General features: G+C 44.3%; 1 protein-coding gene across 1 annotated transcript in view; it reads right to left on the minus strand.

Annotated features, from left to right (window-relative positions):
- robo2 (roundabout, axon guidance receptor, homolog 2) overlaps nt 1-15,482 on the minus strand; it is a gene marked incomplete at its 5' end in the record, with an annotated part of 151,589 nt that overhangs the window by 3,448 nt on the left and 132,659 nt on the right. Inside the window, 9 exons of the mRNA XM_079272037.1 lie at nt 16-210; nt 1,392-1,640; nt 1,846-2,004; nt 2,511-2,693; nt 5,978-6,189; nt 7,124-7,387; nt 9,567-9,735; nt 13,660-13,785; nt 14,789-15,061. Coding sequence (XP_079128163.1) covers nt 16-210; nt 1,392-1,640; nt 1,846-2,004; nt 2,511-2,693; nt 5,978-6,189; nt 7,124-7,387; nt 9,567-9,735; nt 13,660-13,785; nt 14,789-15,061 — 1,830 coding nt within the window. The remainder of the gene's footprint in view (nt 1-15; nt 211-1,391; nt 1,641-1,845; nt 2,005-2,510; nt 2,694-5,977; nt 6,190-7,123; nt 7,388-9,566; nt 9,736-13,659; nt 13,786-14,788; nt 15,062-15,482) is intronic.

Genomic DNA, 15,482 nt, shown 5'->3' on the forward strand with positions numbered 1-15,482 from the left:
TACGTAATCACTCACATAACTCTCCAGAGTACTGTCCCTGTCCATTGGTCCCCAGGAATTCGGCGTGCTCTGTGGTGGTCCACTGTTGTGGCTGTCGTGGACCCTCGGCCTTGCGTGGCCCTGTCGAGCCCTTGGAGGAGGCTGTGCCGGAGGAGCTCTGGCCACCAGCGGAGGGAAAGGATGGCTTGTTGTATGGCAGGCACCCGTCCTCTGAAAACACAGGCACACTCAAAGTTTGAAAAGCGGACACAATTTATGACTTTTATTGTTGCAGTGAAACACATCTAACATCTGATGTATGGAGACAAAGAGCACTTTGGACCCCCCCATCCTGACATCTGCAGAGTGGTGGTGCCAACAGGCTATGCCAGGGCGTGCCACAGAGAGGACTCTCAGCCTCACACATGGCCTTGCAGCTACCAGCCTTATAACAGGGTAAATACAATAAGAGTGGGACTGCTGGCTGCTGTGGCACCCCCTGCTGCAGGGCAGCATAACATTGACCCTCAGCAGTCTCCATCGTTGCGTGAAATCTCATCAACCTGCTCCCCACTGCTCAGCTAATGACTGTAATAGAGTCTGCCCCGACCTCAGTGGATTCTACTGTGAATCAGTCAGCACTCTGACACATATGGGAATTCACCTATGGGGTTTTTTGTAAAGATGCTGATTGTGGCACCTGTCTTTGTCTCACAGTCTCAGATTAACTGTCTGAGAGAGACCTGGCACAAAGAGGGCAGGGCGCACAGCATGGAGAGCTCTAATGGTCACCAACACGCAAGCACGCACGCACTCACACACAATGAGCACAGACACACACAGATGGGGTGTAGAGTGGCTGCTGTTTGCGTGAGAAAAGCAAGCCGAAGCGATTAGAGAGCATTTCAGTTGCTGGGGCCTCCTGCCGTACTTGGAGCGGAGCAGGATGATATTGGCAACAGTTACAGGGGCATTGGGGAGGCTGGGGGGGGGGGGGCATTCTGGAAACCAGAGCAAGTGGCAGACAGCGCAATCTGTTCATGGGAGCCCAGTCTCATCGCAGCATGCAAGCTAACTCAGAGAAAAATCCCTCGCTGTCAAGTCACTGCAGCAGCAAAACTCTCGTGTCCTTGTTGTTTTCTTGCTATGATGCAATGATTTATCTCTTTTCTAAATGAAGAGCTTCAGTCAAGAACAGGAAAATGTTTAGAATATGAAGCCGAGATGTTTTATTTCCTGCGCAATGAATTGCAAAATAATTATGTTTGGGTGGAATGCGGCTCAGAACTGGTATATGTTACACATCATTTTGTTAGCCCTTCATTTTTAGCGTTAGCATGTTAATGAGCATGAGGTGTGTAATAACTTTACAGTGCTGTTGGCTGAAGACTTCAGTCTTGTTTCAACTGTACCTGTTTTGTGTCCACTGCAGCCATCATCAGTGCGGTCCATGGAGTCCAGCCTGTCCTGAAGCTGGCGATGATGTTCCAGAGAAGTGCGTGTCTGTCTGTCATCCGGCCCGGACAGGGGTCCTGACATAGGCGTGCGCTCCAGAGATGAAGCATTTCTATCTGTAGGGGGTACCATGCTGCTTATACTGCGGGCCCCCTGGATACGGCCCTGGCCCTGAGAGGGCGGAGGCTCCGGGGGAGGAGGTAGGTCTGTGCCAAAGGGGAAACCCACAGAATGAATCAAATGAGGCCTTAAATGAACTATTAGATGTAGTTTATGAGTAAAAACTGTCCAGACAAATTTCCATCCAATATCATATGAATATAACTCCCTCTAGTTTTTAAAACAACAACAGATGTTTTCGAGAACCTTCTGCCTGAACTATTTAAAATGTGTTTTCAGTCGCTGCCTCACCGTCTGCACCAGCATCTCTCCGGTGGGGTGCTGTGCCCTGGCTTCGTGGTTTGCGTGAGGGCCTGGTGGCCCTCTGGTGGCCCAAGCTGTGTGTGCCGACTGTGCTGCCATCTGTTGAGAATGGACTGCTGGGCCGGGGCCTGTGGGACAAGCCTTTACCTGCAGGAGGGATACAGGACCACAAGCCAGCTGGTTAATAAAGACAATAAGGAGCCAAAACCTAGACAGTGGAGCTGAGGCTGTCATCGAGAAAGGTAGAGGTTATCATTCAAGATTCAAAAACCTATTAGAAAACAAGGGTAAAGATGTTCATTAGAGGAGAAAGAACTCTGGTAAAGCCTGCAAAAGGTTGCAAGTATAACAAATCACCCATTTATTATTCATTTAACCCAAGAAAGCAAGAGTGCACAGCCAAATGAGTCACAGAGGAACCGAGTCAAAGTAGAGGATAGGGAGATATCTGCAGTCCAGCCACGTACAACAGGTGCCATGCACAACCTGGGCACAGCGTCCCCCAAGCAGTAGAGAGGAAATCCAATGTTAAGCCACCATTATGGGGGAAAACATCAGCCAATGGATGACAGGAGGAAAAATCAGAGAACACATCATCTGCCACTGGTAGAAGTTCCAGTCGGGCAGTGTGTAGCTGGTCTCCACACACCAACCTCTCTTGCTGAGACTAGTGCCCTCCAGGCGGTAGCCTGCCTTGTCTGCAGCGGCCACCAGGGCCTGGGCAAAGCTGCAGTGGGTAAAGATGGAGCCATCGGACGAACTGGCCACACTGGACCTATGGCTGGAGAAATTACGGTCATCCTCCGAGGCTGAGCCCCACCCATTCACCATGGACCCTGTGGAACACCACATGTTTCAGCAAATGTGTGTGTGCGTGTGAGATATTTGCATATTTGATATGCATATTTGTTTTCGATTTCAAAACGCTCAAATTCAACCGTATCATGTTCATACTTCTCAGCTCAGTGGCCACAACCTTTATGGCGCTTTGAACACCTGTGCTGTGATTCCGCATTGAGATGGATGAACCCGTGATCTTCTAAAACGGAGGTAATATTAAGCTTAAATGATTCCGTACGTGCTGCAGGGCATTTCTGCTCATTCTGTTCTGACCTGTCCTCTTTCATCCACTAAAAACACACGCAGAACACAAATTGCATGCACACACACAAACACACACACACCAGAACGTACACAGTGGAACAGCAGGACAGGCATCAACTAATTCTGCTCCTCTTTTGATGAAGAACAATGAGCGCACCGTGCAGCGCAGGCTAAAATACTGCCTCAGGTGACACAGACGAAGCATCCCACAAACCAGTGTGTCGAATCAAACACCTGGTGGTATGCACATACACTTTTCTTTATTCCTGTTTGAAAATGCACAGCCACCACCGTCTCAAAGCTGCAACATTTTCTAGAACAGAGGTTTAAGACAACATCAAGGTATTTCACTTATAGCTGCTGTGGTTTATGGCTTTGAAGATGATGAAAATCTTCATGTAAAAAGTAAGGCCGGCACTTTAAATAAAGAGATATCAGCCTGCCAATAAAAAACATGTCACTTTGGCAAGCAAAACCACAGAACAGTAGGCTAATGTGACAGCTTTCAGTGGGACTGGTTTGGCAGACTTTGCTCAAGTGGCACAAACCCAAATGCTCTGCTCCCACACTTTACCTCTCCCTCGCACAGAACCTTCAACAGCTGAAGTTGCAACAGATTTTCAGTCCTATTGCAGTGAAGCGTTCACAGATTAATGGTGACTTCTATAAAATGTAAGCTTGCACAAGGTGGAGAACCCCTTACACAACCCATTTTTACAGCGCTAACTGAAATCCGAGGCAGTAACTACTTCGAGCCCTCTTGCCTATCTATTTTCTTTGAAATTCTTTTCTAAGAGTCTTTTTTTTCTGTTGAAAAAAAAAAGACAGCAATTCCCCTGGGTTCAATCCTCCCACAAAGAACAGAGCAGATATTGAAGTATAGGCAGTGCCAGCCAATTCACTGAAGCTTCCAACTCCTCCGGCTCGGCAAAGGAACACTGCCTCAGCAAATCACATCACAGAATGACTTTTCAGTTGCACATTTTCTACTGCTGCACCTCAGGAGCACTCCTATTCTCAGAAATAGCAGTCCAATCAAACTATGATCATTGCCACATAATTTGATAAAGAATTCAATCAAGTTTTGCTTTTTTTGCCCGAGAATCTTTTTCTGTAGCTCTAGACAAAGGTTTGCACTATCCGTCATTTTATCATGTCTTGAACCAGAGCAATGGGCCACATGCACTTTAAACACCACTGGCTACCACCTCTCATGCTCCAAGCACTGTTAGAGTAAGGCCAGTGAATGGGAGATGGTTTGGGGGGCAGTAAAACCCGGCCCAGGTCCCTCCTGCCACTAAAACTGATTTACACTGACGGGAACCCTAATCTGCATGTCGTTAAGCAGGAAAACGCTCCCCCTGACGAGCAGGCGTCTCTACCTGCCTTAAGGAGATGTGACCCTGCTCCTCACAAACCTGGCAAGGATTTATGGGAGGGTAATCGGCCAGAACAGTGGGCGTAACAGCCTCACTGCTACCACACCTCAGCTTTACACAACCTATAACATCTAGACACAAAGCCAGGTGATACCTACGTGTTCGCTTCATCACTGAGGCTCAAGCAAGACGTAGATCTGCAATACACACCACAACATCAGGATTTATATTTAACTTAAAAGTGTTTTATTATCGCAGAGAATAGAATCTGCTGGAGAAGAATGGCCCCAGAGGAGAAGGGTGGCTATTTTTAACATTACGAAAACAGACCTATTTCCATGTTATTAAAACAATGACAAATCTATCAATCAGGGGCTCGACAGGAATCTCTCTCCCTCCCTCGCCTATTTGTATAGCCTCAAAATGGTGGCCACAATAAATCTCAGCAGTTCCCCCTATCCTCCTGCTAACCCCGGAGCTGGAACCGTGTCTGTGTTGTAAAACGATCGGGTGCGAGGCAGACTTGCAGAGAGATAAGAAGAAATAGTGCTGTCTTCAGAGGAATACAGTGGCGGAGAGATGCAGGAGATTAGGGCCCAGTTGCTGCTTTATATTCCTCTAAATACATCAGCAAGTAGCATGTGTCAGCGTAACCAAAACCACTGTTCCATCACCCCATGGAAAACTACTCTTTAGGGCTGCCACCGACAGGGCAGACCAACAAGCAGCGCTGTCAACCCTCTTATTTTCATGCTTTCTCTCTCAACTGGCTCGGCTCTTCTACCTTGAGATACAGTATATTTACTGCTGGCGCCCCGTTTATTTCTACCCATGAATTTCCCAACATGGATCAAGTTTGTAGTATTCCCGGTCTTCATTTGAAGGCCCACACAAAGTTCCACCACACCAGCATGATAGCCAAAGGCCACAGATTTTTCAGAAATACCCCCCCCCCCCCCCCCAGTTTTACAGATGGCTAACGTTGCCTGGTCAGTAAGGCAGCAGCAGTCCACCACCCAGCTCTGCAGCTGCAATGTCATGCCCTTCATATGTCCCCCTGACAGGCGGCTGTAAAAGTTTTCAGTGAGTTGTAAAAATGGAAATGGTGTCTAGTCTGCAATGGAATAGGCCGCACGTGAAATGTATTTCAAATCCCCTCGAGAAGATATGGGCGGCGCTGGCTCCGGCGCGGTGTGGGTGTTAAATCACAGCCCCTGTCCCTCCCTCTTGATTTCCCTCTCACTATACTGTTTAAAATTCATGGCCTTCCTTATCTCTTTTTTTTTTTGGGAAAGGATAATTATAATTCCCCAGAGTCTGCCAAAAGTGCTGAAAAAAACTTGCTTGAGGGACACTCAGTAAGCATGTTCACATGAAGATGAACGCATAGCAGACTGATGAAGAACATGTCAGGAACAACAACCCATTCATTGTGATGCAGCAACAATGGCAATTACATGTTTTCCCATTCGAAGTAATTCGATCGTAGTCGTTTTGCTTTTAACAAAGAATAATAATATTATTTAACTGTATAAATGTATACATAAATATAGCATCAAAATACTGTATTCCAATACATTACAACATGGTTGACAAACAGAAGCGTCCCGAAAGCCACAATTCAGAATCAACCTCACCTGTTAAAGAGCTGTCCAGGTTGTCCATGCTAGACCCTGGTGTGTGCTCAATGCCGCGGGGATGCCTGGCTCCATAGCCTTCGTCCTCCTCCTCTTCCTCCTCCTCATCCTCATCAGGCGGGTCAGTCTCCAGGTCAGAAACCATTGTGCTCGACACGTAGCCCACTGGAGGAGCTGGAGCCTGGGGAGGAAGAGAGCCTACCTGCATGTGCCTGGGAAGAGAAAGAGACAGCAGATTACTCTACTGGAATTCACAAACAGTACCCATCAAGGAATGTGGAGGAATGATGAATGTAAAGAGAATAAAGGGAATATTCAGCAGTTTCTATGCCCCAGGAAGGCGGAATAATAAGGATGTGGAAGGGCAGAGCTAATTTTAGAGACCTCTTTCATATGTGAAGCGATGAATACATTTGGACGATTCCACTAATTCTACAGTGCAGCTTGCATGCTAACACAATGACCCGCTAATTGCTGCTGTGGATGGTACAAAGCCATGCTCTCCAGGCCCGTCGACACAAGGCTGTCACCTCAGTGGCAACCCGCTCTGCTGACAGGCGCATTTGTTTGAGCAGTGCAATGTCTTTGACGCGGTTTGCAGAGGGAATTGGTTGTAATTACTGGCCTTCTGGTGTTGTTAGAGATGCTCTCTAACCAACGTAGTCATTACTGGGTAACATGACATCTCCTTCCTGACAAGGGTTCCCTGTCACCCCCACCCCCACTTTCACGATTATGAATGAATGCCAGTCTCTCTGCGTTGCCGACAGAATGAGGCATGGCCTTCATCTGACTTACATGAGCACAACAACAATGGAATGTGCTGCATGGGTAGGGGGGCGGGGGGGGGAGTAAACAACCGTGGGGAAGAAATTGTGTCTCTTAGAGTGAGCAAAATATAGTAGTCGCCTAAGTGGTAGCATGGGCCTATTAAAATGAAATGATTAATGGGTTTATCTCCACTGCACGTATAGTTGACATGAAGAATACTGCAGAACCAAAATAAATCCTGGCAGCAATACATGCAGAACAGAATGTACAGTAAGCATTTCAAAATGACAACAACACATATATTATCATCGATAACAATATATCTTTTCAGATGGATGGATGGATAGATAAGATAGTTAATACTGCAATGTTTACCATGTCTGTTTTGCCATGTCCATTTGGTATGCTCTGGTCAGCTCATCCAAATGGGCCTGGAGCATGGGCTGCATCTCGTCCCGAGGAGAAGGGGTAAGGGTGACTGTGGACTGCTGTCCAAAAGACACAGCAGCTGGGGAGGAGGCAACCCCTCGGATGGGCGGGGTGGGAACCCTCTCCTCTTCCTCCTCCAGCTCATCCTCCATGCCCTGGTGAAGATAAGTCTGCACGGGCATGGGCGGGCCCCAACCATCGCTCTCATACCTGATGTAAGAAGAAGAGATGTTTACTGAACAAACGTTCTCACAGTTGCAATATTGTGTTTCCAAACTTTAGTATGATCTGTGACTGCAACGGACATTATTGATTATTCTTCAGATTATTTTGTCCATTGTTAGATTCATCATTTTAATCTACAAAATTCCAGAAAATATTGACATATTACAAAGAAAAGCAGCAATTCATCACAATTGAGGATGTGAAATCAGAGAACAATCAGTAGTTTTGCTTCATAACAAATGACTGGAATAACATCAAATTATTTGCAGATTCCTTTTCTGTTAATCAACCAATTGTTTCAGCTCTACTGTGAACATCTGTGTTGAAGAATATAAGTCACCACACCCAAACAATGGTAATGCATCACACATAAACACAGCTCATTTATTTAAATGCTATGCTTGATGAGAAAATAAATTGGAAAATACACATGGACAGAAACAGAACTACATTAAGGTTTGTGACATTGTCATTTTCTCCAAAAGTGTTAAGGTTACTGAAAAAGCAGACATCACAAATATAAAAATATCTTAAGAGAAATTCTTCTGTACTAAGCTTCGTGACCTTGTCCAACTTTTGAAAATGATGTTTTATACGACAGTCCTGAGTGGAATTATGGAGGTAGTTATGCTTCACTTCCTCATAGCTGTGCTTATACATGCTGAAATAATACTAGCCATAAAGAAAATGTTCATTAAAGAAATTTGTCAGTGCACACTCCATAGGACATAACATGTTTTAATATGCAGCCATTAAGAGCAGCCTCAGATTTACAGTGCACAGGACTCTTCATTTGCCAGATAGCCTATTAAAGCAGATGACTCTCCCACTCTGGAAGTGGGAGTAAGAGGACATAACACCTACTGGAACAAAGAGTGACGCACACAGCATCCCGTCAATAAGCCTCTGTTACGTTGTACCTACAGTAGAGTATGTCTAAGCTTCTGTCGGATTCATTAGACGAAATTTAAAAAAAAAAGAGTAATGTAATTAGTGTATCGATAAACTAAAGAAATATTAGCGTTGCTTTCAACATCTATAAGAACTCAGCAGCCTTTTACATCTAGTTTAGACTCGAAGAGGGACAACAATGTGCTGGTATAAATCCCCCAATCTGTCCGTCTGTCTCTCGCTTTTCACTTATGAAACAATGCAATTATCATTTTTTCCCCCCACTATGGAATTCAGCAAATAGATTAATCTGAAACCATCTGTGTGTCTACACGCTAGAAGCAGCAGGAGACTGCTCGAACATGTTTTTTCCCAATGATGAAGTCTTCCCATAGATTGCAGACAGGATCAACAAATAGTTTGATGTGCAACCATCTGTATATGAGTTTTTCGCGTGAAAGCCGGTGTAAGCGAGTACGTGTGTGTATCTGGCTGCCTGCGGAGACATTGATCCTTCACTTTTCTCCAGATGTACAGTAGTACAGTAATTAGCTGCAGAGAAAACAGAGCTGAACCCTGTTGTTGCACACAGCAATGTGTGGTGTTGCATGCGTTGGCAAACACTATCTTTTTTGTTCCAGCAAGCGAGACACTAGATTGTCAGCCACTGATGTAGTCAGAGGACGGAACATACAATGACAACAATACGCAGGCTCAAGTGCATATACAACAGAGATGGCAATCTCTATGATGTACAGGGAGTAGACACTGGGGGTGTACAAAGCTACTATCTGTGTCTGTTTATTTCACAAATTAAGAATAAAACAATTCTGTTTGTCGTTTTTTTTGGGGATGTTGAAGGGGCTTGGGTGGAAATAGGATTAGCTAACTGAAATAGAATCGAAGGTATCAACAATAGTAATACACACATTAGAATTGTTTTGGGCCGTATTGCATGATTTTCCAATTGCAGGTTGTGTATGTAAGATGAGAGTTAAATTGGCTTGAAAAAAAAACAAAAAAAGAAGCTAAATATATTGACACAAATCTGAAAAGCTCTCTTGGCCACCTTGCATTCACTTTTGGTTGGTGGTCTTCAACTTCACCGCGTCACTTTCCTGTCTACTCTCGAGTTGCGCAATGTGCCGGGCTTTAATATCTGATCATGAGGTAAAAATTTAAAAACTGTGCAACATCCGACATGTTTCATCCTGCACTGAACACTGTTGACATTCGAATAATATATTGATATTTAAAGCCCTAGTAGACATACCCTCCTCCGTCATGATGATCATTGGGATAATGGTCCATCTCAGTGCCTGGGAGAGGGTGAACAGGGGGAGGGGGGAGGGGAACGTTGGCCCAGTTGGATCCGTTGGATCCGTTGGCTTTAGTGGGCTTGGAGCTAGCCTTGGTCTTCTTCTTCTTCCCTCCCTTTCCACCTACACAAGGAAAGATTGCATTTGGAGTCACTGAAAATTAGATTGTAAACGAAAATCAATTAAAAGCTCATATACAAGTTGGATAGCATTGCAAATTACAGTCGCTGCTCTTGCCGTGTGACAAATGCGTATCCAGCCGAAACTCAATTTAGTCCAACCATGCTACTTAGATTACTGATCAATTAGGACTCAGTTTCAACATACCCTTAGAAAATCGTACACAATTTCAAACACGAGGTTTCTTGCCTGTCAGTACTTACATAGAAAAGCTCAAGGTTGCAGGATGAAAAGCTTGCATCCATTGATTAATTGACTGAAAAGCCTCAAATCTCCATAGAAACAGGAGAACGGCAGTAAACGAGGTTGAGGCAGACCTTTGTGCTTCACCCATCCCTCAGTGTCCCCTTTCACACCAGGCTTTGGGTTTCACAATGAAATATCTCTCTTCACAGCATCATCATAATGAATGGCTTGTGTGGTGTCAGTGTGTCCCTAATGGAATTCAGTGAGAGTCTATTACGACTTTCATTTCTTTTATTACACCGGAGAGCCGCTAACCCCATCCATTTCCACTCACATCCCTCCAACACCAGATTCTCCTCTGTCCCATTCATCTTTATAAATCTGCCAGCCAGGTCAATACTGGTTTTTTTACAACTTGGTCACAGTGGAAGAAACCTATTTTTCTTCAAAACACATTTGACTTCAATTCCAAATCTGTTTTTAAGTTGAGGTATATACAGTGTGCACATATTCCTGATAACTAAGACATGCTGAGTTGAAGTTATTTCCAATAACTTCAACTGCATTTCAGAGATGTCTTTTGTGAATAATTTGTCGATAAAAAAGATTGAAGAAAACAAGACTAGACAGTATTAGCATCTATAAATCAATTTGCGGCAGTGCCTCCCTACTAGTAAACACTTAACATCTCAATCCAGGAAATACCTGAAATTGACATCAGCAGCCACACAGATCAGTGAGAGCCATCATTGGAAACTCTGTTGAACAGGTTTGTATCTGACAACTGTCGGTTAGCCTGCTGCTAAAGGCCTGGAATCACTTCCTCCCACTGGCACAAGAAAATACCAATACTGCAACTTGTGCAATGTAACATCATGCACTCTAATGTAATCTAATAAAGTTACGTGACTTGTGCACAGTGAAAAGGAGATCTCTGTCATCAAAACGAATGTACATTTCTATTGATTTTCATGGAAGCCGGATGGCAGAGATATAAGAAACTCTGCACAATATGAGTCCAGAAATGTCTGATTCTGATACTATTATCAGAGTCTCGAAGCAGGAAGAAGAACAAAAGCACTTCAAAGATGAGCATGGTAACAATGCTAAGGCATGCAGAGATGGCAGGGGTGTCAGAATAAGATTAATAAAGAATAGAAGTAATAAAAGAAACAACTGTAAGCCCAAGGCACGCAGCACCGCAGTGTAAGTATAGTCTGAAAGTAATTGCATTTCCTAATCGTACCTCTGGGCGACGCTTGACTTTTACCAATAAATGGTGAGCTGACATGATTGTTCTATCATCCTAAGTCTCTCCATACAAGACCAGCCATCAATATTGTAAATGAGCCTCTTCCAGGGAAATATGGTCTGGCACTGGCATTACAACAGCTCACCCCAAATATGAAAAATACAGAGAGAGAGGCTGTGGCTAGGAGCTATACAGGAATTACACAGTGAACCCATCTCCTCTGGCAAAACTGGGCCTGTCTTCAAAGGGGAACTCATACTAAATATAGATTCAGCATTGGGTATTTATACCCAAGGTTTGGGCGCTCCCAGCCTATAACTGTAGGGCTGCATAGCCTTGAGCTTGCTCTGTTTTCATTGGGTGCGTCAGAGCTAAGGGGGAAAGCCACAGAGCAAAGACGCGAGAAAGACTATGCAGCCAGATATAACTTATGAGTGGGAGAATCATTTAAAAGAAGGACATCAAAAATAACAAAAAGTCATGTATCATCACATTTAAAAAGAAATATAGAAATAACGACATATTACACAATGAGGTGAGATGCAACGTATATGGAGCGTGCAGGAGCACAACAGGACACACACACACACACACACACACACAATGGACTTCACATAATCAGGGACGTTGTGGCTTCATAGACAGTCGGAGTGTGAGGGAAGTGTCTTCAGGGTCTCAAACTGCTACAGAAAACACAGGAAACACCAGCTACCTCTTTCCCCTCCACTAAGAGGGGTTTTAATGAGCAGCTTCATGTCCCCAGTGGAGATCCATGCTGCCATGAAAGCTGCTCTATTTATGTTCCTTTTCATCCTGCTCTCCTCCTTCAGACCTGACATTCAATATTCCTTCCATCTCCTCAGAGGGAGAGCAAGGCACTGTAACTTCCAACTTTTCTCCCCTTTCAACTTTTAGTGCTTATCTAATGTTCAATATAGCAACGGGTCGAATGAATATCACATCTCATGTTAATTCATTCCATTTTATAGCATCATTAATACAGATGCCCCCTTATTATCTCTTCAGTCTTATATATCTATACATTTTTCAATCAAATGTGCAAAGCTGTTCACCAAACTCCCTGAAATAGATACTAGCTAACAAAAGGTTATACCGGAAACATTCCTCTTATTGTAGATTTTGCAGATATGGACTAAGGTATATACCGGTAGGTGGAAGGATATTGACCCAGGTGACGTCTTATAACAATCCATTTGTTATACATCAAATGACATCCATCCGTCTCCCTCACGATATATCCACACTGTACGCACTTATGTTCTTTCCATTCACTTAACTCATAAACTAATGAAAGAAAGAGTTCCAACATTTAGGGGAATATGCTTACTCACTTTCTTGCCCAGATTTAGATGAGGAGATTGATGCGGACGGACAGAGCCGGGCTAGCTGTTGCTAAGCTAAGCTAAGCTAAGAGGTTACTGGCTAGCGTACAGAGGCTAGAGCGGAATCAATCTCCTTCTCTAATTCTCAGTGCATTTCCCACAATGTCGCGTATAATTTGTCTGACATATTATACATTGCAGGGATCTTTCTTGTTGATTATGTTTCTCTTCATCTCATGAAATGATACCAGAACATGTGCCAAGCCCAGTCAAAGTCCTCAGTGACCTGCGTGTCTGTGGCAAAATAATCTGCCCGTAAGGCATGGCCACTTCACATCCCTCTCTCCAGCCCACTGTGTGCTCGAGCATTGAATTTCAGCCCAGTTAAGGCAGCGGCTTGTAACTAGATAAAGGAGGAGAGTGTAGGGGAGGCAGGCAGAGGGCTGCCTTGGTGTCCTATAAATGACATTGTAATTCTCTGAACATGGGTTTTAGTGTAGTCAGCCGCCATTAGGGGAAGAGGGAAAAAGGGAGGTATTTTTGCCACTTTAACCAGCCAAGCATCTCTAATGGTGTGTGTGTGTGTGTGTGTACATAGTCCACTCTGTCTGAAAGACTCCCTCTGCCCCTACTCCCGTCTGCTCACTCACACAGTGAGAGACAAAGCCTTTACAAGGACCGGCACTGATGACAAAAACCCAGCATTAGCACTTGCACCGATATAGATAGTTCCTTTATGCTTCAATAAGCTGTTGACTCCTGTTCAACAGCACAACGTGGTTACAAACCGTTGAAGCTATCGTTTTCAGAACCCCATATAACTAGAAAAAACACTTTAAAAGAATGTATCCATCCAGCATTAATAATGCGAATGTGATGAACTGTAAGCAGTGGGAGCTAAGTGCGCAAAGCATCTCTGGTGATGAAGAGGGACTGTGTACATTTTTCTTCTTGGATGTCAGGTTAGTACATGCAAATAACAGATCAATAAAGCGATTAAGGCATCAGCCAATCATGAAGTCAAGCGGCAGAGCCCCAGAGAGCGTCCCAGTCTGCTTTACGAAATTCTCTGCTGCGTAAACCAACCTGAGAGACTGCCGCTTCGCTCTGAGCTGTTGTGAGAGCTGGTGGTGCTGAAATCTTGTGATTGGTTGTGTGGTATTCTATTAGACAATCCTTCGGCCAATCGGTAGTCAGGAATGAAAAGGAGGGCTACAGTGGGGGTTAAAGGGCAAAAATCACAGTGGCATCAGGTGATTGGCAGTTAGCACAAGCACATGCATGCATGCAGTTAGAGCATTAAGCAAGCAGGACACATCCGGGAGTCATACATTCAACAAGGTGCACATATAGTCAACCTTTCATTCAACCTTCTGATTTGTATGCATCAGATATTTGTCGGAGACAATTTATTTGTTGTTGATTTGAAAAACATAACGCCAATCTTGAAATCAATTTTCAATGAGATTAACGAGTGAAGATTTTAATTAAATATTTGCAGCCCTTCAAAGAGAAATCATACATAATCATATGTGATCATACTTCTTAAAATAATGACAGGGAGAATTACAAATGTAGTTTTTAAAGATTCATCGCATTTAAAGGACTATGCAAAAACTATGATGAATCTGTTTTAGACTGTTGGAGAATGAGATCATGAATGTGCATTAGAATACAGCAGAGGAATGCTCATTACACCTATAGGGTGAAACTCCACTCGGCTTCAAAAAATCCTGCATCAAATCCACGGTAATTCATTCGGATTATTTTCTTAAACATTCGTCAAGTTAAAACGGAATGGCAATTGCTCTGAAACTGAAGGAGCAGTGGTACTATCATGAAAACCCAGCAAGAAAATGGATGGATGACTTAACTACACGACTCCTTCATGAGATGTTTATTCAACCTTGGAGAGTGACCAAGAGGATGTCTGCTGGGGGAAAATTACTCTTCTCAAGACAACCTCCCTCAAGCCACAGTGGCTTTTGGGAGGCTTCAGAGACTTTTGGTGGAAAAGTCTAAACTCCACATGGCCGTCTTGTTCCAACTGTAATTGTGTGGCTTGTGATCTGGCTAAATTCACTGTCGCTGGATAAGAATAATCTCTAGGGAACGCTATCGTACACATTATATTTGCACTTGCTGAACCTCACACACGAGGGTAACAGCATCCCCACCAATCTCTATTGGCAAACTATCTCTTAGACAAGCTTACTGTTGTTGCAGGAGTTCTTGTCAGGCAAGGCGTACCCCAGATTTGCCATCTCCTGCTTGGCCTGGAATGAGGCCTTCCACTGAGCCTCCGGCAAGTCCACAGCCAGCTCGTGGATGCTGCTGGAGTGGAGAATCTGGCTGGTGGCATAGGGAGTGGCCTGGGATGCTTGGCCAGGGCTGTTGTAGTTTGCTTTGGTGGTGAAGTCGATACTGCTGTAGATGGCTCCATCTGACAGCATGGTGCCGGTTTTATCCCCTTGCCCATTGGGGAGATCTGGAAAAGAAGAAGGGATGGAGTTTAAAGGATAGCTGTCCTCTAAAAGAAATGTTAAGCTCAGCTAGAACCCTAGGGTATTTAAATAAACACGTTTCTGTTTGTTTTTGTGTCTGTTAAAGAGAAAAGGACTATCCCTGTGCATCGGGCCTTGAGTGACCTGGGATTAAAGTGCATGTGGTCTTGGAGTGTGTTGGGAATGCAGTCTGGGTCTATGTGCTTTCAGGTCAGCTTACATCTTAATAAACAGCACAGGTGTTTCTCATAAAAAAACAAGAACAAAAAAAAAAACTCATCCAAGTCTGGTATCCCGTTTCCCCCTCCACATGTGTGGATATCTCCCTCCCCTCCCTTCTCTGTTCATATACATGAGGGATAATGCTGCTGCTCAGCATGTGTGTGTATGTGTGACGACTGAGGA

Source organism: Melanostigma gelatinosum (assembly GCF_949748355.1).
Source record: "Melanostigma gelatinosum genome assembly, chromosome: 7".
Taxonomy (NCBI): Eukaryota; Metazoa; Chordata; class Actinopteri; order Perciformes; family Zoarcidae; genus Melanostigma; species Melanostigma gelatinosum.